Source organism: Drosophila ananassae, chromosome XL (assembly GCF_017639315.1).
Source record: "Drosophila ananassae strain 14024-0371.13 chromosome XL, ASM1763931v2, whole genome shotgun sequence".
Taxonomy (NCBI): domain Eukaryota; kingdom Metazoa; phylum Arthropoda; class Insecta; order Diptera; family Drosophilidae; genus Drosophila; species Drosophila ananassae.
The window spans coordinates 10,369,765-10,393,299 of NC_057931.1; the positions used below are offsets into that span (position 1 = coordinate 10,369,765).

Sequence of the window (23,535 nt, forward strand, 5' to 3'; positions counted from 1 at the left end):
CACCTTTGGGTCACACTCTGTTTCGCGAACCGGTTGGCAATTTTAAAAAACAAATAACCGGTTCAATGCATTCAGTTATTTAAACATTTTAAAGGTTTCTTTTAGCAGCAAAATCCCATTAAACATAATATTTCACCAAATCCACCTATCGATTGAACCATATCGCCACCTGTGTTGAACGCTGTTTATTTTGGTATTTTTATTTAAAAGTGTTGGCGGGCGGTATTTTTGGCGGCTATTTTGAAAACATGAAATATTTGAAAGTAAATAAATTGTAAATAAGGCCTCTCCTTTTGAGAAATGCAACGTTTATTTAATCTAAATACAGATTTAGATATTAGATGGCGTTGCCAGAATGCTATTTCAACAAGTTTCTCGAAAAAAAACTTTCAAAACGTATATTATTTTTTAAATCTGCAACCGCGCAAGACTCCTTCAAATGAACAAAGTCCAGCAGACGTTTTCCCTTATCCGGCACCTGGTAATAGTCACTGATATTAATTAATATTTGTGTCCGCTTTACTATTTTTAGCCCAGAAAAACAGAAAATGGAATTCCACCTAAGATGTCAGATCGGCTTCAAAATCGTCACCTTATCGCCACCTGCCAGATAATACCCGCTCGCATATATAATTAAGGCTTTTTTCTTTTGGTCTCTGCCGGCTCTTAGTCATCTCAGGAAGCTATATATGAACATATATATATATATATTTGTCTCAAAACATGACGTAGCGAATCATCAATGGCAATGGATTCGGATTTGAATACAACGACGGCCAAGGTTCTTGTCTTATCGGGGTTCTTTTCGGGGGAATGATAAGTGGATTGGATATAAAAGGCGATCGATGGGGTCCGATGGCTATTTGAACTTGCCATTGGCTTTGTAATTCACTAAACTCACCTGAGTTTAATTCATCATTTTAGTTCTAAGGATACTCATCCCACAAAATGTTGTAAGTATCCAAAGAGGATTATACTCCAAAAGGATAATGCCATCAAAATTTCGAACGAAACCCATTCCAAGGCTATCAGTTTTTAATTTTTTGCTATTCAACGTTAAAATAGAACTCCAAAAATAGTCCAAAATAGTGACAGTTTTCAAAAATTATTAAAAAAACATAAAGCAAAAAAAAAAAAAAGAATTCCGGAAATCACATGCCCGGAATAGGAAGTTGACTGACCATGTTCTATGGGGAGTTGTTCGATGCCTTCGGTGATATATTAATCGGGTACGGGAGCAATACTTGGAGATGGCAAGTGTCCTTCCCTTCCAGCGTCCGCCTCTAACCTCTAATCTCTATTCTCCCGATCCCCGCCAGATGCTGCAAGAAGTATGCCGTGTGCTGGATCATTCTGGTGGTGGCAGCTGTGGGAGTGACCCTAGGATTAGTCTTCGGCCTCCGTGGCAAGAATGAGGAGCCGCGTCGCATGGGCGCCGTGGCCTCCAATGGAGTTAGCTGCGCAGAGGTTGGTGGCACCATGCTGGACATCGGGGGATCAGCGGCGGACGCAGCCATTGCCACGATGCTCTGCGAGGGTGTGATGCTGCCGCACAGCCTGGGCGTGGGCGGTGGCTTTGTGGCCACCATTTACTCCAAGGAGACGGGCTTCGTCGAGACGTTGATTGCCAGGGAAACAGCTCCGGCGGCAGCCACACGGGACATGTTTGTTGATAGGAACATCACCGGAGCTCTGTCGTGCGCCGTTCCCGGCGAGATCTACGGATATTGGAAGTTGCACGACAAGTACGGCCGCCTGCCCTGGCGGAAGCTCTTCCAGCCAACCATCGACCTCTGCCGGAACGGCATTCTGGTCTCCAAGTACCTGGCCGGTGTCCTTGAACGGGAGGAGGAGCGCATCCGCAGTGAGCCCTCCATGGCGGAGATCTTCATCAACCCCAAGACGGATAATGTCTACAAGATTGGGGAGATCATGTACCGTCCTATGCTTGCGGAGACCCTGGAAATGGTGGCCAACGAAGGAGCTGAGGTCATCTACCGAGGTGGCCGGGTGGGGCGGAAGCTGGTGGAGGATATTCAGGCCATGGGCGGCATTATTACCGAAGATGATCTCCAGAACTTCGAGTGAGTACTTACCTTCATCCTGTTTTTGAGAAAGAGTTCCAACTGTTCCAATCCTTTAGAGTGCGCTGGGAACTGCCGCTCCATTCCCGCTTCAACGGGGACTACGAACTCTACACCTCGCCCCTGCCCACCAGTGGAGCAGTGCTGACCTTCATGCTGAACGTGATGGAGCCTCTCTTCACCAATAACACGGACAAGTACTGGCAGCGACTGATCGAGACCTTCAAGCACGCCTACGGGCATCGCACCAATCTGGGGGACATCCACTTCGAGCCAGATGTCCAGGAGGCATACGAGAATCTACTGGATCCCCTGTTCGCCGCCGAGGTCAGGAAACTGATCCAGGATGACCGCACCTTTGAGAACATGTCGTACTACGGCGCCAACTTCCACAACGTGGAGGATCACGGAACCGCCCACATCTCCGTTCTGGCCCCGAATGGTGATGCCATTTCGGTGACCAGCACCATTAACAGCCATCTGGGGGCGAAGGTTCGGTCCCGGCAAACGGGCATCATACTGAACGACGAGATGGATGACTTCAGCACGCCGGGAAAGTCGAACATCTACGGCATCCCTGCTAGTCCGGCGAACTTCATTAAGCCGGGCAAGCGACCCATGTCCTCCACTTGCCCCAGCATCATCCTGGACAGCCATGGGAATGTGAAGCTTATTGTGGGAGCGGCAGGCGGCTCCAAGATAACCACCTCGGTGGCCCAGACCATTCTGCGCTACTTTGTGCTGAAGGAGCCCATAGAGAAGGCAGTGAACACGGGACGACTCCACCACCAACTGGCTCCGATGGTTGTGGACGTGGAGCGGGATGTGCCAAGGCACACGATCGCCTATCTGCAGAGGATCGGGCACGAGATCCGGTATCTGGATAATGACAAGGCGTACTCTGCCCAGACGGCGATAGCCATGCGGGGGAACGAACCGCATCCCGTCTGCGACAGACGGAGACTGGGCAGTGCCGTGGTCGTGGAGCCGGACAAGCTCGATTGAGATTGACGGTTGGGACTGGACGCACTTGTCTTCCGTTCAAGAGGGATCTCCTGCATAAGCCAGAAATACAATTTTTTTGTTACTGCCTACTGTTATTTTTAACTATCTATAAAATTCTTGTTACCTTTATGAGTTGGGAGTTCTTTTTTCTATTTTTGTGGGGCATCCCCTTGGAAATACTGCATCCATAGCTATATCTCAGCTAATTCTTATCCGATCCTGGAGCGGAATACCTTTATCGATTTGTGGATCAATTCCCATCATTCCTGGAAGGATCAAAATCCTGGAAGGAAATATTTTTTCAAAATTTTTTGAATTTTTGTGGGGCATCCCCTTCCAAATGCTGCATTTCCGTACTTGGCCCACGTCCATAGCTATATCTCAGCTAATTCTCATCCGATCCTTGAGCGGAATACCTTTATCGATTTGTGGATTGATTCCCCGTCATTCTGCATCAAAATCCTGGAATGAAATTATTTTTCAAAATTTTTTGAATTTTTGTGGGGGGTCCCCTTCAAAATGCTGCATTTCCGTACTTGGCCCACGTCCATAGCTATATCTCAGCCAATTCTCATCCGATCATGAAGCGGAATACCTTTATCGATTTGTGGATCAATGCCCCGTCGTTCTGCATAAAAATCCTGGAAGGAAATTTGTTTTCAAAATTTTTTGAATTTTTGTGGGGCATCCCCTTCAAAATGCTGCATTTCCGTTCTTGGCCCACGTCCATAGCTATATCTCAGCCAATTCTCATCCGATCCTGGAGCGGAATACCTTTATCGATTAGTGGATCAATTTTCCATCATTCTGCATCAAAATCCTGGAATGAAATTATTTTTCAAAATTTTTTGAATTTTTGTGGGGGGTCCCCTTCAAAATGCTGCATTTCCGTTCTTGGCCCACGTCCATAGCTATATCTCAGCCAATTCTCATCCGATCCTGGAGCGGAATACCTTTATCGATTAGTGGATCAATTTTCCATCATTCTGCATCAAAATCCTGGAATGAAATTATTTTTCAAAATTTTTTGAATTTTTGTGGGGGGTCCCCTTCAAAATGCTGCATTTCCGTTCTTGGCCCACGTCCATAGCTATATCTCAGCCAATTCTCATCCGATCCTGGAGCGGAATACCTTTATCGATTAGTGGATCAATTTTCCATCATTCTGCATCAAAATCCTGGAATGAAATTATTTTTCAAAATTTTTTGAATTTTTGTGGGGGGTCCCCTTCAAAATGCTGCATTTCCGTTCTTGGCCCACGTCCATAGCTATATCTCAGCCAATTCTCATCCGATCCTGGAGCGGAATACCTTTATCGATTAGTGGATCAATTTTCCATCATTCTGCATCAAAATCCTGGAATGAAATTATTTTTCAAAATTTTTTGAATTTTTGTGGGGGGTCCCCTTCAAAATGCTGCATTTCCGTTCTTGGCCCACGTCCATGGCTATATCTCAGCCAATTCTCATCCGATCCTGGAGCGGAATACCTTTATCGATTAGTGGATCAATTTTCCATCATTCTGCATCAAAATCCTGGAATGAAATTATTTTTCAAAATTTTTTGAATTTTTGTGGGGGGTCCCCTTCAAAATGCTGCATTTCCGTTCTTGGCCCACGTCCATAGCTATATCTCAGCCAATTCTCATCCGATCATGAAGCGGAATACCTTTATCGATTTGTGGATCAATGCCCCGTCGTTCTGCATAAAAATCCTGGAAGGAAATTTGTTTTCAAAATTTTTTGAATTTTTGTGGGGCATCCCCTTCAAAATGCTGCATTTCCGTTCTTGGCCCACGTCCATAGCTATATCTCAGCCAATTCTCATCCGATCCTGGAGCGGAATACCTTTATCGATTAGTGGATCAATTTTCCATCATTCTGCATCAAAATCCTGGAATGAAATTATTTTTCAAAATTTTTTGTATTTTTGTGGGGGGTCCCCTTCAAAATGCTGCATTTCCGTACTTGGCCCACGTCCATAGCTATATCTCAGTCAATTCTCTTCCGATCCTTAGGCGGAATACCTTTATCGATTTGTGGATCAATTCCTCATCATTCTGCATCAAAATCCTGGAAGGAAATTTTTTTTCAAAATTTTTTGAATTTTTTTGGGGCATCCCCTTCAAAATGCTGCTTTTCCGTACTTGGCCCACGTCCATAGCTATATCTCAGTCAATTCTCTTCCGATCCTTAGGCGGAATACCTTTATCGATTTGTGGATCGATTATCCATCATTCTGCATCAAAATCCTGGAAGGACATTTTTTTTCAAAATTTTTTGTATTGTTCTGGGGGATCTCCCTCAAAATGGCCCATGTTGTTCTCTATTTTATTTGAAAAACATTTTTCGGCGGCCTTTGGCGTTGCCAGACTGCGACAAGCTTTCAAAACATAAATTTGAAAAACTTATAAATAGTATTGGTTGCTGATATCACTTAATATTAATTTTATCCGCACGCTCCCCTATTTTTAGAGAAGCAACCAAAAAGATACGGGTGTGCTCCCGTTTTCTACGGCCTTGAGTTATCATCTCGCCACCTCCTTGACCGGAGAAAGTATCTTCTCCGGACCATGGCGCCTCTCACCTCATCTCTGCAATGCTCTGGCATGATCTTCCGGGTGTTGATCTTTTAGGTCTTTGGGTAGTCGTCATCGGGCCATTAATCGTTGAGGAACCACCAATTTAGTTCCAACCTAGAGAAGCATCTAACCTGTTGGATGAGAATTCTATGAAAGCTCGGGAAGGATTCGAAGGCCTTCATCTAACTAGTTTTTTTTTTAAATTTAGTTCTAAATAAATTCAAAACCTTATACAATATGTCGTAAGTACTTTAAAAAAGAAGGAATTATGCCTTCCTTATAATAAATTATAAAAAATAATAAATAATAATATAATAAATTATTAAAAATGATATAAAGATTTATGAGAAAATAAATTCAAAAAGCGGAAGCTATTTTTAGCTCACACTTGTACGTCCGAGTTAGTTTCCATTTGATGTCTTAGACTACCAATTAAAAGCAAACTGCCATCTAATCTCTCTTCCCTCGATCCTCTCCAGGTTCTACAATAAATACACCTTCGGCTGGATCATCCTGCTGGTTCTCGGAGTGGGCACTTCGCTGGGTCTGGTCTTCGAACGCCGGGACAAGCGTCGCATGGGTGCTGTGGCGTCCAATGGAGTGGGTTGCGCCGAGATAGCGGGCACCATCCTGGAGCTGGGAGGATCGGCTGTGGACGTCAGCATTGCCACGATGCTCTGCGAGGGCATCATGCTGCCACACGGCATGGGCATAGGTGGTGGCTTTGTGGCCACCATTTACACCAAGGAGACGGGCTTAGTCGAGAGCTTGGTGGCCAGGGAAACAGCTCCGGCGGCAGCCACGCAGGACATGTTCGAGGACCGGAACATCACCGGAGCTATGGCGTGCGCCGTGCCCAGTGAGATCTACGGATTCTGGAAGATGCACGAAAAATACGGCCGCCTTCCATGGAAGCGCCTCTTCCAGCCGGCCATCGATCTCTGTCGGAACGGCGTCAAGGTCAGCTACAAACTGGCTGCTTCCCTCGTCTATAAGGAGAAACGAATCCGCAGTGAGCCCTCCATGGCGGAGATCTTCATCAATCCCAAAACGAATGATATCTACCGAGAGGGCGAGATCATGTACCGTCCCAAGCTGGCGGAGACCCTGGAAATGGTGGCCAACGAAGGAGCAGAGGTCATCTACCGGGGTGGCCGGGTGGGCCGGGAGCTGGTGGAGGATATTCAGGCCATGGGCGGCATTATTACTGAAGACGATCTCCAGAACTACGAGTGAGTACTTACCATCTTCCTGTTTTTGAGAAAGAGTTGCAACTGTTGCAATCCTCTAGAGTGCGCTGGGAACTGCCGCTCCATTCCCGCTTCAACGGGGACTACGAACTCTACACCTCGCCCCTGCCCACCGGTGGAGCAGTCCTGATCTTCATCCTAAACGTGATGGAGTCCCTCTTCACCACCAACAGGAACCAGTACTGGCAGCGACTGATCGAGGCCTGCAAGCATGCCTACGGGCATCGCTCCAATCTGGGGGACATCCACTTCGAGCCGGACGTCAAGGAGACTTACAAGAAACTACTGGATCCCCTATTCGCAGCCGAGGTCAGGAAACTGATCCAGGATGACCGCACCTTTGAGAACATGTCGTACTACGGCGCACAGTTCGCCGGCGTGGAGGACCACGGCACTGGCCACATCGCCGTTCTGGCTCCGAATGGAGACGCCGTTTCGGTGACCAGCACCATTAATAACATTTTCGGCGGGATTGTTCGCTCCCGGCAGACTGGAATAATATTGAACAACCAGATGGACGACTTTAGTTCGCCGGGACGGAGTAATGACTCCGAGATGCCGGCCAGTCCCAAGAACTTCATCAAGCCGGGCAAGCGGCCCATGTCCTCCACGTGTTCCAGCATCATCCTGGACGCCCAGGGAAACGTTAAGCTGATTATCGGTGGGTCGGGAGGCGTCAAGATACCCACATCCCTTGCCCAGACCCTTCTGCGCCATTTCGTGCTCAAGGAACCCCTCGAAGAGGCCATTAGCTCCGGCAGATTCCACCATCAACTGGCCCCGATGCTTCTGTATGTGGAGGACCGACTGCCGAAGGAAACAGTGGCCTACTTTGAAAGTATTGGACACAAGATCGGCCATTTCTTTGAGAAGATTACCTTTTCCTCCCACACGGCGATAGTCATGGAGGAGGGAGAGCCTTATCCCATCTGCGATAGGCGGAGATTCGGGAGTACCGTAGTGGTTAAGGTTCCATGAGAGGGCACACCATTGTTACTATCTAGTTAGTTTTATTTTTATAAAAATAAATAGAACAAAGCCGGAAGAAAATGGAAACATTTAAGGGGGACGCGATAGGTAAACACCCCTTCCCAAGGCCACCGAGAGTTCAAAGCCCCAGGTCTGGACTGGAGGGGGTCATTCCCCGATGCCACATACATGCCAAGTACATTGTAAATCGGGTGCGGAGCATTTGCAATTCGTATCGGGGGGAGTCAAGACCGAGACAAACACAAAAGTCAACTGAATTCTTTCCGATTTCCATTTATAGATAGAAAAATAGATGTTTACAGATGCGCTGTAAAGGCACACTCGCGCACCACATATTTGAACATATATTTCTTCGCACATATATATATATAATACATATATATAATGCATATATAAATAGCCCACGGGGGTGGTGGGTGGTGTTGGGAATACTTATCAACTAAGCTAAGGTCACAGAAAATGTATATAAAATATCTTCAAATTTATAACTCAACAGGCACAGCTCCTCCTGATTCAGCATCGATCCGACCTTGGCGCCGCCCCGGAATCCGACTGATAAGATAACGGGATGGTCGCGGGCCGTAAACTAGGTATTGGATTTTCGGTTTTTCTTTGAGATTTATGTGCAAACATGACTGAACAACGACTGCAAAGACTAATCCTCGTCGTCGTCGTCATCGATGCGCTTGGTCCGCTTCTTGGCCATTTTACGTTTCTTGTGCATAGCCTCCATGCGCATATCCTCCAGATCCTCTTGCATTCCTATTGATTTTTTAAACAATATTCATTAGCCTGGACAGTAGACTCAAAGTAGGGCCAAGTACTTACCCAGTTTCTTACTAATAAACTCCTCCCTCTGCATCTGCGCATAGCTGGACTCCATCTCGCGATCATCGTCGTCCAAATCACGATAGCGGCGCTTATCATAGCCAAATATGTCCCGAATGTGCGAGGATATGTCCTCTTCGCAGTCTCCATCGTCAATGAAATCGTCCAGCTCCGAATCGTACTCGGAATCATCCTCGTCCAAGCACCGCTCTGTCGAGGAAAGGTTTAGAAATTATTTGAACTCCAGACTCCATTACCACAGACTTACTCTTATTGCCGATCTGGTCGCCTTTGGGGCCCAGTGGTCGTTTCCTATTCTTGAGATCCGCTGGAGGGAATGGCCTGCCACCCGATTTCCGGACATCCGGCGGCGGAAACTGGCGAGTCTTTGCCGGAGGCGCTGCTCCTCCTCCACCTGCCGGACGATCGCGTGGTGGAAACTCGCGCACAGCCCCATTCTTGTTGACCGTGGCATAGGGATTTCGAGACACAGGCGCTTCCTTGGAGCTAGCTGAACTGGCGCCGAGTTTCCCTGCTGCTGCCGCTGATGATGATGATTGTGATGATCCAGTTCCCGGCTTGGCGGCGGATGTCGGAGCTGACTTTGTGACGCTGCTGGTCTTACTGGCTGGTTTTGTACTTGTGGCGGGATTTCGATTAGTGTTTAATGTGGCAATGGAAGAGCTGGAGGAGTGGCCCGAGGCTGGTGCCGCGGGACGTTTAAAGTTATCACTCGACGATGACTTGGCTTTGGTATCGTTTGGCTGAGCCGATGGCTTGGCCTGATTCAGCTTGGGTATGCGCCCGTTGGGCTCCATACGGTTGGGCGGAGCTTTGGCTGCGGCATCCCTGGCCTTCTCGTCACTCTCCTTCATCTTATCACGCATCGCACGCTGCTCCTTTTGGCGCTGGCGCTCCTCCATCTCGCGCTTCTCCTTCGCGGAGAGCAGGCGCTCCGGTTCCTTCTTCTTCTCTGGTTGGGCAAACACCACCGGCTCGTGCTGCTTCTTTTCGGCCAGACGCAGCAGTGCCTGGAAGTCCATTGGCGGTGGCTGCGGTGGACGCTTGATCTTGGCACGGCGCTGTTCCTCCTCCTGCTTCTTCTTGCGCTCCTCCTCCCTCTTCTCAGCCACCGGATCGTAAATGGTTCTACTGGTGCTGTAGGAGCGAGCTAGGTTTGGTTCTTTGGAAACCCGCGAAGTGGAGACAGAAGTGCTGCTGCTGCCACTGGAGGTGCTGCTCCGCTGGCGGGTATGCGACTTGGCCTCCTCTCGTTCTCGGGTAATGGCAGCTTTGACTCTCTCCTTGGTCCCGGACAGATCTCGCAGTGATTGCGGGCGGCTGGGCGCGAAGCCCTTGTCCTCCTGGACGTCGCGCACCTTCTCTATGTACTTCTCGTAGAAGGCGTTGGCCTCGTTGGAGACATACCCGTAATCGTCGCCCTGCCCCTCGCCGGCTTCGTGCCCGTTGGCCACATCCCCATCCTTGGCATCCTCCAGCACCGACTTGTTCGCCGACTTCGTCACCTTAAGCATTTTACGTATCTTGTTCTTGGACTTCTCATCTCGCATGGCCAGCAGCTCGGACAGCTTCTGGCGCTGCTCACGCTTACGTTCGGCCTCCTCCACTTCGCGCCGCTTTAGGAACTTCTGGATGTTGCTCGACAGCTGTTTGCTCTCCTTCGTCTCCTTCTTGGGGGGCGCATACTTGGTGCTGTAGAACTTTCCTCCCTAAGGAGAAAGGAAAATAAGACTTTAAAAGTTGTTTCTTTTCGTGACTTAACAAGAATTCTAAATCAAATGTGAGAGACCATATATACATCTGTTAGGTTCAACTTGAGAGGAAGACCCATTCCTACCCAATTAGTTTAAAATTACGAATGTGAGTTCATCGAATCTTCGACTCAGACCGAAGTTTGTTTTTTGATCCGCCGATGGAGGAGATAAGTGAGGGTATCAAGGGGTGCGGGCTACCATATGCTCTGGAAAGTGAATCAATAGCACAAGCAGGTAGTAGATCACCCAGTCGTCCCACAAATGTTGACAAATCTGACCCACAAATGAGAAATCTGCGATATCGGTACCTCGTCTTTGGTGGCTGCATCGTTCTTCCTCTTAGCGTAATGCAACAACGCCCCAAAATCCATCTTCCTTCCTGATTTGGCTTGTCCGGAATCCAGTTTCAGTAATTGTCTCTCTTTTTTTAAAAACAAATCGTGTGCGAATACCGTCACACAAACCTGAAACGTAACTTGACGGGAGCTGAAAATTAGAAAGACTGTGACAGATGTGTGACCGTGTCGTGGGCACGGAAATCTCACAGGCAGACCATATCTGGGTAGCCAAATATACCAGTAGGCAGTAGGTTGTATCCAACGATAGAAGTTTTTTTTAGGTAACTCTGATTCTATTATCTTTCAATAACAAAAGTCTATGAGAGAACTCTATTATTTAACATTACTTTTAAAGGTGTAATAGTTTATATACCAAATATACCGTATGGTGAGACTTCCTGCAGATGACCTGGCCACACTGCCCATTCCTGTTCCTCTATTGTCGCACGGAAATTTGTTGATATCCGCGAAAACTGTATTAAACACTTGCCAATAGGCCACCTGGTTAGCCATGCCCCCAGATCCAGAGCCCACAGACGGCCAGTGCAGCAAGTGCGGCAAGGCCAGTGCCCCGGATCAGCCGAATCCAGCAAAGGAATCGGCCGAAGATGGAGACCAAACGGCTACTGAGGAAGCGGCCGTTCCCGCAACTCCTCACTGCGAGTGCAAGGAGGTGGATGCCTCCACGGAAGTGGTTTTAATGGACATAGACAACGATCTGACCACCAACGAGCAGATGCCCTCCGTAGCCGAACTGGAGCAGGCGAAGCCAAAGCCTAAGTCCAAAAGGGAACTGAAGGAGGAACCCGAGGAAAAGGAGGACCCAGAGGTAAAAGAGGAGAAGGAGGAGGAGGCAGAGGACAAGAAACCAGAAGTTGAGGAAGAGCAGATCAAGCCGCCGGCTACTCCGCCGCCCGTTAATGTCGAAGAAGAGGAGAAACCCAGTACTGAGAGCAGCAGCAGTAAGGTCAAGCAGGAGGATCTAACACCGAGCTCCCCCGAAGCACCGCCCACTCCCGTTCAGCGCACGGGAAAAATAACCAGGAGTAGCTTAAACGGCACCGCCAATCAAGCAGGCACCCGGACCCCCACTATTATGAAACGCTTGCGGAAGAGCACTCGTTTCAAAGCCAAACAAACTGGAACGCGGGGTAATGCCTCCGGGAATGCTGGCCAGGCCAACGGGCACAACAATGGGCCGAACGGGTCTGCCGGAACCTCAGTTCACCATCTCTCTGGAGCGGGGAATCATCCTAGTAACTCGAATAAGCATGGAAAATCGGGAACAGGCGGACCGGGAGCGGCGTCTGGTGCTCGAAATCGTCGTACTCTCTTCAAGAGACCCGCACAGAAGACTCCCAAGGTCCAGGCCTGCACCAAGTTCGTTAAGAGCGTCTTCTACAAGGGCAGCTATATGCAGATCGGTGACATTGTCAGCATCGTGGACGGGGAACAGAACCTGTACTACGCCCAGATACGGGGTCTCCTGGTAGATGCGTACTGCGAAAAGTCGGCCTTCCTCACTTGGCTGATTCCCACCCAGGACAGTCCAGATCCCCAGGAGGGATTCGATCCGGCCACCTACCTAATTGGTATGTCCTTTCTAATCCTTCTTGGCCGTATTTTCTTTAATCTTTAACCACCTTTAACCTGCAGGACCTGATGAGGAGCTCTCCCGGAAACTTTGCTATCTGGAGTTCGTGATGCATGCCCCCAGTAACTACTACTACGACCGGAGTACTCCGTTCCCGCTTCCCGACGTCGATGAGTATACCGCCCAGCGATCAGGGGGATATATCTGGACGCGCCTGCCGGTTGTGAAGAGGGAAAAGGAGAAGGAGCGGTCAGGACACAAGACTGGAGGAGGGGCATCCTAGCAGGAGATGGCCGGGAAAAAGAAAAAGTCCAGAGCCGAGTGCTGAATTTGAATAATCTTAATTTATTGAGTAAAAAATGTATAAGAGTGTAAAAGAAATACGTTTTTATTTATTTAAAGAGTAGATTTTTGAATATTTAACTAAACATTACATTTAAATGGAGAAATACATGTACAACTTTTAAATCATACATATTTCCTGTTTTATTTGGAATAAAATAAAGTTCTAAACTCTTTTAAGGACAAATAAATTTAAACTGTTTTTAAAATAAATAGAAAAAAATACTTTTTTAAGTTAATGTAAATACCGAAAAGCTTTTAAAGGGACCAGCTGTGACAGTAGTATTGTTCAGCAGAGGACGAACGGTCACATTGGCACACACACACTGGCACTTTGCCGAAAATTGGTTGATATTTTTTCGCAAATAAGCTAAAATTTAGCTTAAACTATAGTTAACGTTGGCCGGATCGAAGAACAACGACGCAGACACCATGGAGGTCGATGAGGAAGAGTTCGAGGTCCCCTCCAGCAGCAGCAAAGGCGAGAAGAAGCGCTTTGAAGTGAAGAAGGTGAGTAAACTCGGCGAGGAGTCAGCATTTCTGGCGGTCATGGCCGGGCCTTTGTTAATTTTGCAACTTTCTCGTTTCATTTTCCTTGGAAAAATGCAGTGGAACGCCGTGGCTCTATGGGCATGGGGTGAGTAATAACTAGTTGCCCACAAAGTGGACACGATTTTAACATGGCCGTTTGGTTATCTCTCCGCAGACATCGTGGTGGACAATTGCGCCATTTGCCGCAACCACATCATGGACTTGTGCATCGAGTGCCAGGCTAACCAGGCCTCGGCCACCAGCGAGGAGTGCACAGTGGCCTGGGGCGTCTGCAACCATGCCTTCCACTTCCACTGCATCTCCCGTTGGCTGAAGACGCGTCAGGTCTGTCCGTTGGACAATCGCGAATGGGACTTCCAGAAGTACGGCCACTAATCCCGCTCATACACCAATCCCGTAATCAACTCAACGGAGCAGGAGCCTTCTCACCCGGAAATAACTATAGTATACCCACTTAGTTCTTAAGCGATCCATTTCACAGGCCTCACAGAGCTCACCCGGAATGTCGCGGGCGGTTCTCTTGGACCTTCTTCCCCACTACCTTTCCCCCATAAGAAACGGATTTTTTGTACGCTTACTTAATAAATGAGAAGAAGATGCTGAAGACAGAAGAATCTGTGGAGTGTATTCCTTTTTGGGGTAAAAATAAGTGTGATTTGTATCCGGGCTAACAATATTCCTTTGTTCAACGAGTGCATCCACGCATGTCTCGAACTCATTTTAAACAATAATACACTTGAAATAATAAATGTATTTTGTGCATAGGATTTAGATGAGAAACTAATCCGGAAGATGGTCAGAAAGAGTAGAGAAGAGCAGTGAAGCATCATCCAAATTCTTGATTGTTTTTCTTTTGGAGAACAAAGGCAAATTAATTTAAAAAAAAATAATAATAAATGTGAAGAAAAAATGCCATGCATTTGTAAAAACTAAATTTCATTTTTTAGTTTATTATGAATGTTTAGCGGCGGCTGGGCGCTGCTCTAATTGTTTTTTTTTTTTTTTTGTGGTGGCTTACAAAATAATACACAGTAGTTACATATATAATATATCGAATATATGATTAATTAATGTACGCTAATAACTAAACTTATGCGTAAAAAAATAATTATAATCGCATCGCACAAAAAAAAATATATATTTAATCAAATCTTTTTTATATTATCGTTGATATAGGATAAAAAAAATAATGAATAATGAAAACAAGATCGAATCGGTGTAAGCCAAAAAACATTATTCTGTGGTGCCGTGTGTGTGGACATATTAATATTATTTATATTATTATTTTTTAGATTGGATTCTTCCGGAAACGCAAAAGATAACAACAGCATGGATAGCATGATGAGAGGTGGGGCGGGGGGTGTTATAGATTATATATATATATATTGTATTCTGAACTGGATATGATCGAATCGAAAACAAAATGAAATCTTGGCCACTTTCATCTCAAAACTTTTCATCGTTTTTTTTTTTTGAATTTTTTATTTTTATTATTTTTCTCAAGTTGAATCTTCACTTTCGTTTTTCATTATAATTTTATAATTTTTTCCATTTTGTTTTTTTTTTTTTATATACAATTATGTGAAATATTTGGTTTTCTAAGTTTTCTTTTTTTTTATTTATTATTTTTAGCATATTCCCCTTGTATTTTGTTTATACTTTTTTTTTTGTTTTCAATTTGTTACTCTAGTGAGTGGCTTATATATTGCTGTTATTCTTGTTGTTGTTGTTGTTGTTGCTGCTCTATTGTTTTGTTGGCTCTTGTGGGATTTTCTAAATTATCCTTTATATATTTAAATATATATATATATATATATAAGGTTTATGAAGTTAACGTTAGTTGTAAGGCGTCTAAAACCGCTGCTAATTGCGTTGTTTGTGTCTGTGTGCAAGTTGTTGTATTATCCTTTTTGTTGTTGTTTTTGTTGCATTTTCTGGCATTTCTTTTTGTTTTTTGCAATTAAATTTATTAATTTGTTAGTTAAATGGCTCTCGGATTATCCTTCAGGCTCGTCCTTGTTATTTTTAATTATCTCTCTCTCTATGTCTCTTCTCAACTGTACATGATTTGAATGCGATTTAATTCTATTCTTAGTTTTTTAACTATCAGATTGTTGTTGTTGTTGTTGCCGCTGCTGCTGCTACAAAGGATGTTGTTGTTGTTGTTGTTGTTGTTGCTCCTGCTCCTGGTCTTGTTGTTGTTGTTGTTGCTGTTTCTGCTGTAGATGCTGTTCTTGTTCTTGTTGTTGTTGTTGCATTTGCTCTTCTGCTTTATTTCATCCTCATCCTTTCTCATCCTACTTTTATGCTTTAAATTTCCATCTGCAAAAAGAAAAGCACAAAAGCACACAACAAAACAAACAAGCACGAACATGCACAGCACACGACACACACACACACACACACACACACACGCACACGCACGCACACGCACACGCACGCACACGCACAGAAACACAAAAAAAAAAAAAGGACGAAAGGGAGAAGAAAGAGAAATAGAAATAGAGAACAAAGAGAAATGGAAGAAAGCAAAAAAGAAAGTTATAATTCAGGTATTTCCAAATTTTTTCCTGTTCTAGCTTTTGGTTTTTGCTTTTTGGCTCAATAATCAAATATTTCTCAATTAAAAAAAAATACAGGATCTACTTGGGGACTGGGGATAATGGTGGCTAGATACTAGATACTAGATACTAGATACTAGATACTAGATCTATGTTCTAGGGCTAAGTCTATATGAGGACACTATTAGGATTGCAGGATTGCAGGTCGGCGGCAGCAGCAGAGGCAACGACGCCAGCAGCGCAACAATTCTCCTTAGTCTCCGTGTCCTCCTCCTCCCCTCATTCACTTTCCTCATACTCCTCCTCCACTCCAGTTTATCCATCTTGTTCGTCTCCTCCTCCTCCTTCCTATTCGGTTGTGGTCTGTCCGCTTCCCTCTTGGTTATCCGATTCCTTACTCCTCCTCTCTTGGCAATGGCAGCTGAGCTTAGTCAATTTGCTTGGAGATCAGTCGTTGGTTATTTCTGGCCATGATGGTTATGATGATGATGCGATGTGGATGTGGATGTGGATGTAGCCACCACTCCTCCTCCACCGGTGCTACCTGCTCCTCCGCCTCCCCCTGAGGAGGATGACTTTATCTGCTGTTGTCCCGCCTGCTGGGCATTCTGCTGGAGATTGGCGAAGCTGGTGGGCGCCAGGAGGGCGCATGTGCCGAAGGTGTGCTTGGGGATGCTTAAGAATCCACCTCCTCCGGCCGCTCCAGATCCTGAGCCCGCTCCCGATCCACTGCTGCTGCTCACAATGGCCTGTCCCTGGCCGGGACTGCCGAACTTCCCCAGCGGATAGTGGTGGTTCATCCCATAGGAGTCGCCCCCATCGCCGCCGCGTTGCTTTCCGTTCGGGAAGTAGATGTTGCTGCTGGTGGTGGATGTGCAGGCCGATTGGAAGGAGCTGCTCGTGGTGGAAGACGGTGACTGGGCACTGCCGGAGGCAATTGTCGCCGCTGCACCACTGGACGACTCCACCGGCTCCACGGACGACGACGACGATGACGAGGAGGATGTGGTGCTGCTGGTGTTCACCGTCAGGCTGGTGCTGCTGGCGTACGAGGCGTTGAAGGACTCATCACTGGCACTCACGCCTCCGGCTCCGCCGCTGCTGTTCAGCTCATCCACGCCGCTGCTGGCGCCCGCTGTTCCCGGTCTCTCGGCTGTCGGTGGAATGTCTATGGTGTGGGATTCGTTGCCGAAAATCAGGCGGAGCCGCTTCTTCTGGGGCGTACCGTATACACTGCTGCTGGGAGCCGGCGATCGCCTCTGGCTGCTCCTGCTCCGGCTGCGTTGCTTCTTCCTCTGCTTCTTGGAGTATCGTGTGGCTGCCAGCTTCTCCTCCTCCTGCGGCTGATGTGCTTCTGGCTCCTCCTCCTCCAGTTTCTGCTCCTCCTCTTCTGGCAGTTCTTCGTCTTCCTCCTCCTCGTCTTCGTCCTCCTCCTCCTCCTCCTCCTCGTCATCGTCGTCGTTTCCATGCTCCGAGATGCCCTCCATGCGCAGGATCTCATACTCGATGCCATTGCCGATGCTGGAGCTGCTGCTGTTGGCATTCAACGCCGCCTTATCCGAACCAGATCCGTGCAACGAGGCCAGTCCTCCGGCACTGCGTCCCGATCCGTGGCTGCCGTTGTGCCGGCCAGCATGGCGGTCGTTGCTGAGACTCGTTCCCAGCTCGATGACCTCGTCGAGGATGGGCGAACGCTTCATCCGCAGTGTTAGCTTCAATCGGCGCTCCGGAGTCTTCAGCAAGGGCTCCACATTACTGTTGCTGATGATGATGCTGCTGCTGCTGCTGCTGGAGGGCGCCGCCTCGCCGGTGGTGGTGGTGCTGGTGCTCGCCGGCTGGGATCTCTTGCGGGGATTGGTGCTGCTGGTGAAGGATGACAGGGAGCCGGGTGTTACTCCCAGAGCATCGCAGTGAATGCTTTGCGCCGCTGCCAAAGCTGCTGCCCGGCGACTCCTTTTCTGCTTGACCGGAGCAGGAGCACCTCCTTCATCCGCCTGCTGCTGTTGATCCTTGGCTCCTGATTCGAAGCTGGCCAGTAGATTCTTTTTGTAGGCGGGACTGTGGCTGCGACTGCGACGCGTTGCCTGCTGCTGCTGCTGCTGCGGATGCTGATCTGAGGATGTGGATGTGGTGGATGAGGATGTGGACGAGGCCTCACTTGGTGCTGGCTTCTTTGATTTAACACTAAGTCTACCGCTAAGATTAGAATTATGATTAATTCTACTGCTATTATTACTATTATGGTTATTACAATTTGTAATCGTTGTTGTTGCTTTGCTGCAGTTGTTGTTGTTGTTGTTGGTTGTTGCAACTGATGATGCGGCGGTTGCTGCAGATGTGGTTCCTATGTTATTGTTATGGGCAGTGGCTAATCTGGCAACCATTCCTCCTACTCCTCCTCCTGTTCCTCCTCCAACGCCTCCCGATCTTCCTGCACTGTTCCGCGTCACACGCTTCTCCTGCTGCTGCTGCTGCTGCTGCTGTGGTTGTTGCTGCTGTTGCTTTTCTGGTTTCTCAGTCGCCAGGATGAACACCTTGGCCGGCAGCTGCTGGTCCGGGATCTCCTTCTCCCTGTCGCTGCTCTCCCCGTCCGTCAGCTTCTCCTTCTGGCGCTCGCTGCGTCTCAGTTGGCGCTTCTCCCGCTGCTGCTGCTGCTGTTGCAGCTGTTGTTGCTGCTGTTGTTGCATGGCCGCCGCCGCAATGGCCATCTGGGCCGGCTTGCATCTAGGCATCAGCACAACGGGCGCCTTCGTGGGCAACGGTGTGATGGGGCCGGTGGCGATCACCTCGTCCGTGGAGGCGGTGGAGATACTGCTGCTGGTGCTGTTCACGCGCATCGACTTGCGCAGCCCATTGACCTCGGAGCCAGCTCCGCCGGCGGCAGCGCTTGTCCCGCCTCCAACTGTGCCGGCGCCAGGGCCGGAGGAAGTGCCGCCACTCGGCTTCTGCATCGCCTGCACGGCGGCCGTGGCCTCTGCGCCGGTGCTGGCGTGCTGGCCATGGTTGTGGTGGTGGTGATGGTGGTGATGATGGTGGTGGTGGAAGTGGTGCTGATGCTGGTGGTGGTGCTGCTGCTGATATGCTGCATTGGCCATTATCATCTCGGCATCGTACTTGGTCATGCCCTTCTGGCGCAGCTCCTTCATCGTCAGCGGCGACACGACCACGTTGGGCAGCTTCTTCTCCAGCAACGAGACAGCAGCAGTGGCCTCTTTGCCAGCTACTGGAGCAGCTGCTCCCGTGCCCGCTCCAGCTCCCGCTCCGGCAGCTGCCGGTGTGGCTCCTCCTCCTCCTCCTCCTCCACCCGCTGCACCAGCTCCAGCGCTAGCTGTTCCTCCACCGCCAGCAGCAACCACACCGTTCGAACTGCTCTCACTCGCCGTTGTGGAATCGTTGGTGTTACTGTTGCTGTTCGAGGTGCTGTTCGTGGAGTTGGCCCGGCTCTTGATGCGATTGATCCGGTTGTCCGTTTCGCGCAGCCGGTAGCCAGTACCACCGGTGGCCAGTCCCAGGCCCAGGCCTAAACCAGAGCTCAGGCCGAGCATCAGGCCATCCTCTTTGCCGGCAAAGGCGCCTGTTCCCCTTCGTTCGCAGGTTTCGCATTCGCAGTAGCGATTCGAGTCGCCGAAAAAGTCCTCGCCGTAGAAGCATGTGATCTCCTCACCCACCTCGATGTCGCGCAGGACCTTCACACAGGCGGTGTCCCGGCCGGTGGCCAGGAATTTGCAGTTGGCGCGACAATCGTGATTGATGTAGGCGGCCGGACCTAACCAGAGTTGGGCACAGTTCTTCCGGCAGCTGTACATCACCGAGAAGTCATTCTTGCCCGAATGCAGCAGCGCCGCCTCCTCCGCCTCCGTCAGCTCAGCGATGCAGCCGACCAGGCACTCGATCTTATCGTTCTTCGACCATCGCTTCGTCGAGCTAATCTTGGCGCCGCGCTGCTCCTCCAGCGAGTACCGATAGCAGGCCTCGATCGCAAATCCACTGTCCTTGTCGAAGACGCGCAGGTACCGCACGATCTGTAAAGAATATCGAAAGGAATATAGCGCTTCTGTCTGACAGGATATTATAGTCTAGAGTATGGATCTTAACCTACATGATCGTGCAGCCGTTTGGTAGCAATCTTGTTCTTGTTCTTGAGGTGGCGCGGTATCCAAGGACCGTCGTATATCCGCTGAATGGCCACATCGTAGTTCTGCGTGTGTATAAACTCGTCCACAATCGCCTTCAGCTGCTGCGTGTCCACTTTGAGGGGCCGGAAGCGTATGTTCATCTTGTGGGTCTGGAAACCCAAATGCGGATCGAGTATCAGCGAGGTGGCCAGGTCGTCGTTCTCAGAGAGTTCCCTCGGCGACATGCCCGTGGATTGGGATAATCTGCTGACGGCACTGCCGTTGCAACCGTTGAGACCACTGACCACCGATGCTCCACTGGATCCCCCGCCACTGCCATTCGTCTGGTGGTGGTTGTTGGTGGTGGTGGTGGTGGTGCTATGATGGTTCGAGGACTGCTGCTGGTAGTGGCCATGGTGGTGATGGTGGCCCTGCGCCTGGTGGTTGGTCGCGGCATGCTGGTGATGCGACTGCGACTGTTGCTGCGCGGATGATGCAGGTGCAGGTGGTGGGACATGGCCTTTTTGGGACATTGACGACAACAAAGTCGCAGCCGCCGTCGCCGACGCAGTCTGCGATGCTGTCGTCGACGTTGTCGATGAGGTGGCTATTGAAGACGTTGCGCTGGTGGTGCTGGTGGCGGTGGTGCCTCCGTTGGTGCTGCTGGAGCTGTTGTTGCTTGTATATCTGCTGCCAGTTTCACCGCGCCGCGTATGATTCGATCCGACGACCATTCTGCAGGACAGTCTGTAAGGCAGACGGAAGGTAAAAATTATTATTAGGTATTCCAGGTGGAGGGGGGAGGGGTGGTGAGAGAAATCCAAACAAAGAAGTAATTAAATCCTATTTTTTTTCGGCAACTATCAGCTGTTTTGAAATTCAAATCTTTGGACCATATGGCAGCACTGGCCAACAATCGCGCACGATTCTGAGCGAGATGGCTACATCGGCGCATACATATGTTTGCAGGACTAGGACAAGTGCAAACTATTTTCAGCCCTCTCTCAGCTACCCACCCTCTCTCTCTCTCTCTCTCGCTCTCTCTGGACAGATCTAGAATTGCGGAAATTGAAAACGTTCCAGCGGGTGGGAGTGGGAGGTAGGTAGGTGGGCGATAACAAACAGCTGATTTCGCACTAAAAGTCAATAGTTTCATTTATCTTATTCTAAGGAATTCCGAGCGAAATTTGATTTGATTTTTTGTTCCTTTTTTTTTACTCATACGGCTTCGGCTTTGCTCACGAGCGAAAAGAAAGAGGTGAGCAAGCGAGAAGTGTAACTGGGGGTCGTCATTCCCTCTCGTTCTAGCGCTCTCCTCTCCCTCTCTCCATTGCTCACGCAAAAATACAAAAAAAAAAAAAAAAAAAATACGAGAACAAAAAAAAATCAATTAACTTGGCAAGCACATGTGTAACAAAAAGCCGTATCGATCCATTATGGACTTGCTCTGCAAAATCTCATATTTTTCACAGATATATTCATATTTATTTTCACAGAATCACACTCACACACACACACTTACGAAGCCAATGAAGAGTATTAAACAGTGCTCATCTTTGGCTTTTGTTGTTGTTGCTGTTGCTTTTGGTGCATGTGCATGGCGAAAGACAACAAAAAAAAATTAAGATTATCGATTTGCATGCGCAGCGATCCGTAATTTGCAATTTTGCATATCCCTTTTTTTTTGTTCCCCCAAATTCGCGAGAAGCTGCGCGGCGTGGCGGCGTACAACGATGTAACTGGCTGGCGTGACTGGCAATGGAAAACGCGTCGAGTTATCGACGCCGACTACTTTTTCTACTGCCTTTTCCGCTGGTGCTGGTGCTACTGCTGGTTCTGACGCTGTTGCCGCCGCCGGCGAGAATGCGAGCGAGTTTTGTGTACATTTGTCTGAACGAAAGAATAATAATCTATCGCTGAATTAGACATAAACATCAAGCCACGCATGGGAACACGGCTGCAAATTAAGTTTTGTTGCTGCCCGAAATTGTTCTGAATGGATTTCGATTGCAAATTGCTCTCAGCTGTTTACAACACACACACACACACGCACGCTCACATGGACGGGAAAGAGAACAGCAGAGTATGCGCAATGAGCAGTGTTGTCAGCTCTGTTGTTGGAAATTCAAAAAAAAAAAAAAAAAGCTAAAATAGCTCATGAAAAAGGGACAGGAATTTCTAAAATTCATATATTTATATATAAAATAAAATTAAAATCTTGGCTATTTTAATTTTTAAGACATTTTAAGACCTTTTTCTCTTTAAAATTCTAAACGTTAATTTCTCACAGTTGAAAACTGAAAAACTCTGGACCTAGTTGGATAGCCAAATGGGCATCACTGTCAATGAGAGGCATAAAAAAAGGGTTACCAAGTCTCACACAAAATTAGCAACTATTCGCATTTTAATTTTTTTTTTTTTTATCAAAACAGTTTTTTGATCTCGCTTATGATATCTCAAGAGTCTCAACCGACTGTCAGTTTAATTATTTTTGTTTTTTAATTACAAGCAGGTAACCTACCATTATTGGGATGGCAGCCAACCCTAACAATGGTCGTTACAAGGGAACTGAAAAATGGCGGCGCCTGTTACACACGAACACACACTCACACACACATAGAACAAAACACGCAGACGCGCACGGAAACACGCTTACACTCAAACTCCTAAATGTTTATACTTTTTTTTGCTTTTGTTGTAAACATTTACCTTAAATGAATTATTCACTTTGTCTGGTCGCTCTTGCTGTGTGTGTATGTGTATGTGTGTGTGTGTGCGTCTTTTTCTGCGTTTTGTTGGAGAGACGGGGAGACGGAGAACGAGACCGAGACCGAGACATATACACACACACTCAGACACGTACGAGCTTGTTTTTTTGGCTGGGGCTGGATCCAAAAAATATATCACAGTGGGCTGGCGGAGTCGTCGTTGCTGTTTTTGCTCTAGCTGTGGCTGGCGACTCCTTTTCCGTGCCAAATCATTTTAACGCCTTTGTTCCCAAAACACCCAAGCGCCGCCGTCCATAGCGCCCTCTCTCTTTCTCTCTCTCTCTATCAGTCGCGTCTCTTTCCAGGCAGCCCCCCTTTTTGCTCCACTCGAGTGCTCCAACAATCTTCGCTAGAAGCTGCACGCACACATACACCTCTTTGGATACATATATTCCTTCGCAACGTATACGTGCGCTTGATGTCTGTATGTATGCCTTCTTTTCTTCGCTTCTTCGCCTCGCTTTAACTTTTTGATTCTCCTGTCTCGCGTCTACCGAAAATCCCGAAGATGCACAGCTTGTCTGTAAAAGCCTGCATTTGCGGTTGGGAGCGGTTGTTGATTCGCGGCTTTAATTTACAAGCGAGTTCTCGTTTTTAGCTTTTCGCGTTATAATTTTCCGCGATATTCCGATTAGTCGAAAATATATAGTTATATCGAAGTATTATCGTTGTACTTTTTTTTTGCAGTAGTATTTTCTGATGTTTTTGGTTTGGTCACACTAACCAGGCTTTATATCGCTGTTGCAAGCTT

General features: G+C 47.9%; 6 protein-coding genes across 13 annotated transcripts; 4 read left to right on the forward strand and 2 right to left on the reverse strand.

Moving 5' to 3' along the window:
- The first annotated feature begins 799 nt into the window (after window positions 1–799).
- LOC26515582 (scoloptoxin SSD14) lies at window positions 800–3,218 on the forward strand. 3 transcript variants are annotated; one of them, XM_044716789.1, is made up of 3 exons: window positions 800–953; window positions 1,320–2,084; window positions 2,144–3,218. In XM_044716789.1, exons 1-3 carry the CDS (start codon window positions 949–951, stop codon window positions 3,087–3,089), a joined length of 1,716 nt encoding a protein of 571 aa, XP_044572724.1. In that variant the 5' UTR covers window positions 800–948; the 3' UTR covers window positions 3,090–3,218. The 3 variants fall into 3 exon arrangements, with proteins under 3 accessions (XP_044572724.1, XP_032309075.1, XP_044572725.1); XM_032453184.2 differs by lacking the exon at window positions 800–953 and adding an exon at window positions 1,069–1,229; XM_044716790.1 differs by lacking the exon at window positions 800–953 and adding an exon at window positions 1,124–1,253.
- Window positions 3,219–5,419: 2,201 nt separating this feature from the next.
- LOC6504850 (scoloptoxin SSD14) lies at window positions 5,420–7,939 on the forward strand. The gene is made up of 3 exons (XM_001966413.4): window positions 5,420–5,913; window positions 6,151–6,903; window positions 6,963–7,939. The coding sequence occupies exons 1-3, from the start codon at window positions 5,909–5,911 to the stop codon at window positions 7,897–7,899; spliced, it is 1,695 nt and encodes a 564-aa protein (XP_001966449.2). The 5' UTR covers window positions 5,420–5,908; the 3' UTR covers window positions 7,900–7,939.
- A 275-nt stretch (window positions 7,940–8,214) lies between these two features.
- LOC6504662 (protein SPT2 homolog) lies at window positions 8,215–11,068 on the reverse strand. Its single transcript, XM_001966414.4, has 4 exons — window positions 10,823–11,068; window positions 9,008–10,469; window positions 8,740–8,949; window positions 8,215–8,673 (listed from the first exon to the last, which is right to left on the reverse strand). The coding sequence occupies exons 1-4, from the start codon at window positions 10,883–10,885 to the stop codon at window positions 8,567–8,569; spliced, it is 1,842 nt and encodes a 613-aa protein (XP_001966450.2). The 5' UTR covers window positions 10,886–11,068; the 3' UTR covers window positions 8,215–8,566.
- Window positions 11,069–11,203: 135 nt separating this feature from the next.
- LOC6504851 (GATA zinc finger domain-containing protein 1) lies at window positions 11,204–12,919 on the forward strand. The gene is made up of 2 exons (XM_001966415.4): window positions 11,204–12,444; window positions 12,509–12,919. Exons 1-2 carry the CDS (start codon window positions 11,364–11,366, stop codon window positions 12,727–12,729), a joined length of 1,302 nt encoding a protein of 433 aa, XP_001966451.1. The 5' UTR covers window positions 11,204–11,363; the 3' UTR covers window positions 12,730–12,919.
- Window positions 12,920–13,068: 149 nt separating this feature from the next.
- On the forward strand, window positions 13,069–13,954 carry LOC6504852 (RING-box protein 1A). 2 transcript variants are annotated; one of them, XM_001966416.4, is made up of 3 exons: window positions 13,075–13,298; window positions 13,398–13,425; window positions 13,495–13,954. In XM_001966416.4, the coding sequence occupies exons 1-3, from the start codon at window positions 13,221–13,223 to the stop codon at window positions 13,713–13,715; spliced, it is 327 nt and encodes a 108-aa protein (XP_001966452.1). In that variant the 5' UTR covers window positions 13,075–13,220; the 3' UTR covers window positions 13,716–13,954. The 2 variants fall into 2 exon arrangements, with proteins under 2 accessions (XP_014759830.1, XP_001966452.1); XM_014904344.3 differs by having other exon boundaries at window positions 13,069–13,425.
- Window positions 13,955–14,270: 316 nt separating this feature from the next.
- On the reverse strand, window positions 14,271–23,522 carry LOC6504661 (histone-lysine N-methyltransferase Suv4-20). Of its 5 annotated transcripts, none has more exons than XM_044716783.1 (4): window positions 22,726–23,518; window positions 20,001–20,763; window positions 18,153–19,923; window positions 14,271–15,662 (listed from the first exon to the last, which is right to left on the reverse strand). In XM_044716783.1, exons 2-4 carry the CDS (start codon window positions 20,748–20,750, stop codon window positions 15,394–15,396), a joined length of 2,790 nt encoding a protein of 929 aa, XP_044572718.1. In that variant the 5' UTR covers window positions 20,751–20,763; window positions 22,726–23,518; the 3' UTR covers window positions 14,271–15,393. The 5 variants fall into 5 exon arrangements, with proteins under 5 accessions (XP_044572718.1, XP_044572716.1, XP_032309073.1 ...); XM_044716782.1 differs by lacking the exon at window positions 14,271–15,662 and adding an exon at window positions 17,661–18,097 and having other exon boundaries at window positions 22,726–23,522; XM_044716781.1 differs by having other exon boundaries at window positions 14,271–19,923; window positions 22,880–23,522.
- Between the last annotated feature and the right edge of the window lie 13 nt (window positions 23,523–23,535).

What these genes read in the sequence shown, in the direction of transcription:
- LOC6504661 (XM_044716781.1), bottom strand. Translation starts at nt 20,750, where the DNA reads ATGGTCGTCGGATCGAATCATACGCGGCGCGGTGAAACTGGCAGCAGA. An exon ending in CCAAACGGCTGCACGATCAT is followed by an intron (nt 19,924 to 20,000) that starts GTAGGTTAAGAT and finishes TATTCTTTACAG; the next exon opens with ATCGTGCGGTACCTGCGCGT.
- LOC6504852 (XM_014904344.3), top strand. Translation starts at nt 13,221, where the DNA reads ATGGAGGTCGATGAGGAAGAGTTCGAGGTCCCCTCCAGCAGCAGCAAA. An exon ending in CGTGGCTCTATGGGCATGGG is followed by an intron (nt 13,426 to 13,494) that starts GTGAGTAATAAC and finishes ATCTCTCCGCAG; the next exon opens with ACATCGTGGTGGACAATTGC.
- LOC6504851 (XM_001966415.4), top strand. Translation starts at nt 11,364, where the DNA reads ATGCCCCCAGATCCAGAGCCCACAGACGGCCAGTGCAGCAAGTGCGGC. An exon ending in TCCGGCCACCTACCTAATTG is followed by an intron (nt 12,445 to 12,508) that starts GTATGTCCTTTC and finishes TTTAACCTGCAG; the next exon opens with GACCTGATGAGGAGCTCTCC.
- LOC26515582 (XM_032453184.2), top strand. Translation starts at nt 1,183, where the DNA reads ATGTTCTATGGGGAGTTGTTCGATGCCTTCGGTGATATATTAATCGG. An exon ending in TTCGGTGATATATTAATCGG is followed by an intron (nt 1,230 to 1,319) that starts GTACGGGAGCAA and finishes GATCCCCGCCAG; the next exon opens with ATGCTGCAAGAAGTATGCCG. An exon ending in GATGATCTCCAGAACTTCGA is followed by an intron (nt 2,085 to 2,143) that starts GTGAGTACTTAC and finishes CCAATCCTTTAG; the next exon opens with AGTGCGCTGGGAACTGCCGC.
- LOC6504850 (XM_001966413.4), top strand. An exon ending in GACGATCTCCAGAACTACGA is followed by an intron (nt 6,904 to 6,962) that starts GTGAGTACTTAC and finishes GCAATCCTCTAG; the next exon opens with AGTGCGCTGGGAACTGCCGC.
- LOC6504662 (XM_001966414.4), bottom strand. Translation starts at nt 10,885, where the DNA reads ATGGATTTTGGGGCGTTGTTGCATTACGCTAAGAGGAAGAACGATGCA. An exon ending in ATGCAGCCACCAAAGACGAG is followed by an intron (nt 10,470 to 10,822) that starts GTACCGATATCG and finishes CTTTCTCCTTAG; the next exon opens with GGAGGAAAGTTCTACAGCAC. An exon ending in CGACCAGATCGGCAATAAGA is followed by an intron (nt 8,950 to 9,007) that starts GTAAGTCTGTGG and finishes TTTCCTCGACAG; the next exon opens with AGCGGTGCTTGGACGAGGAT.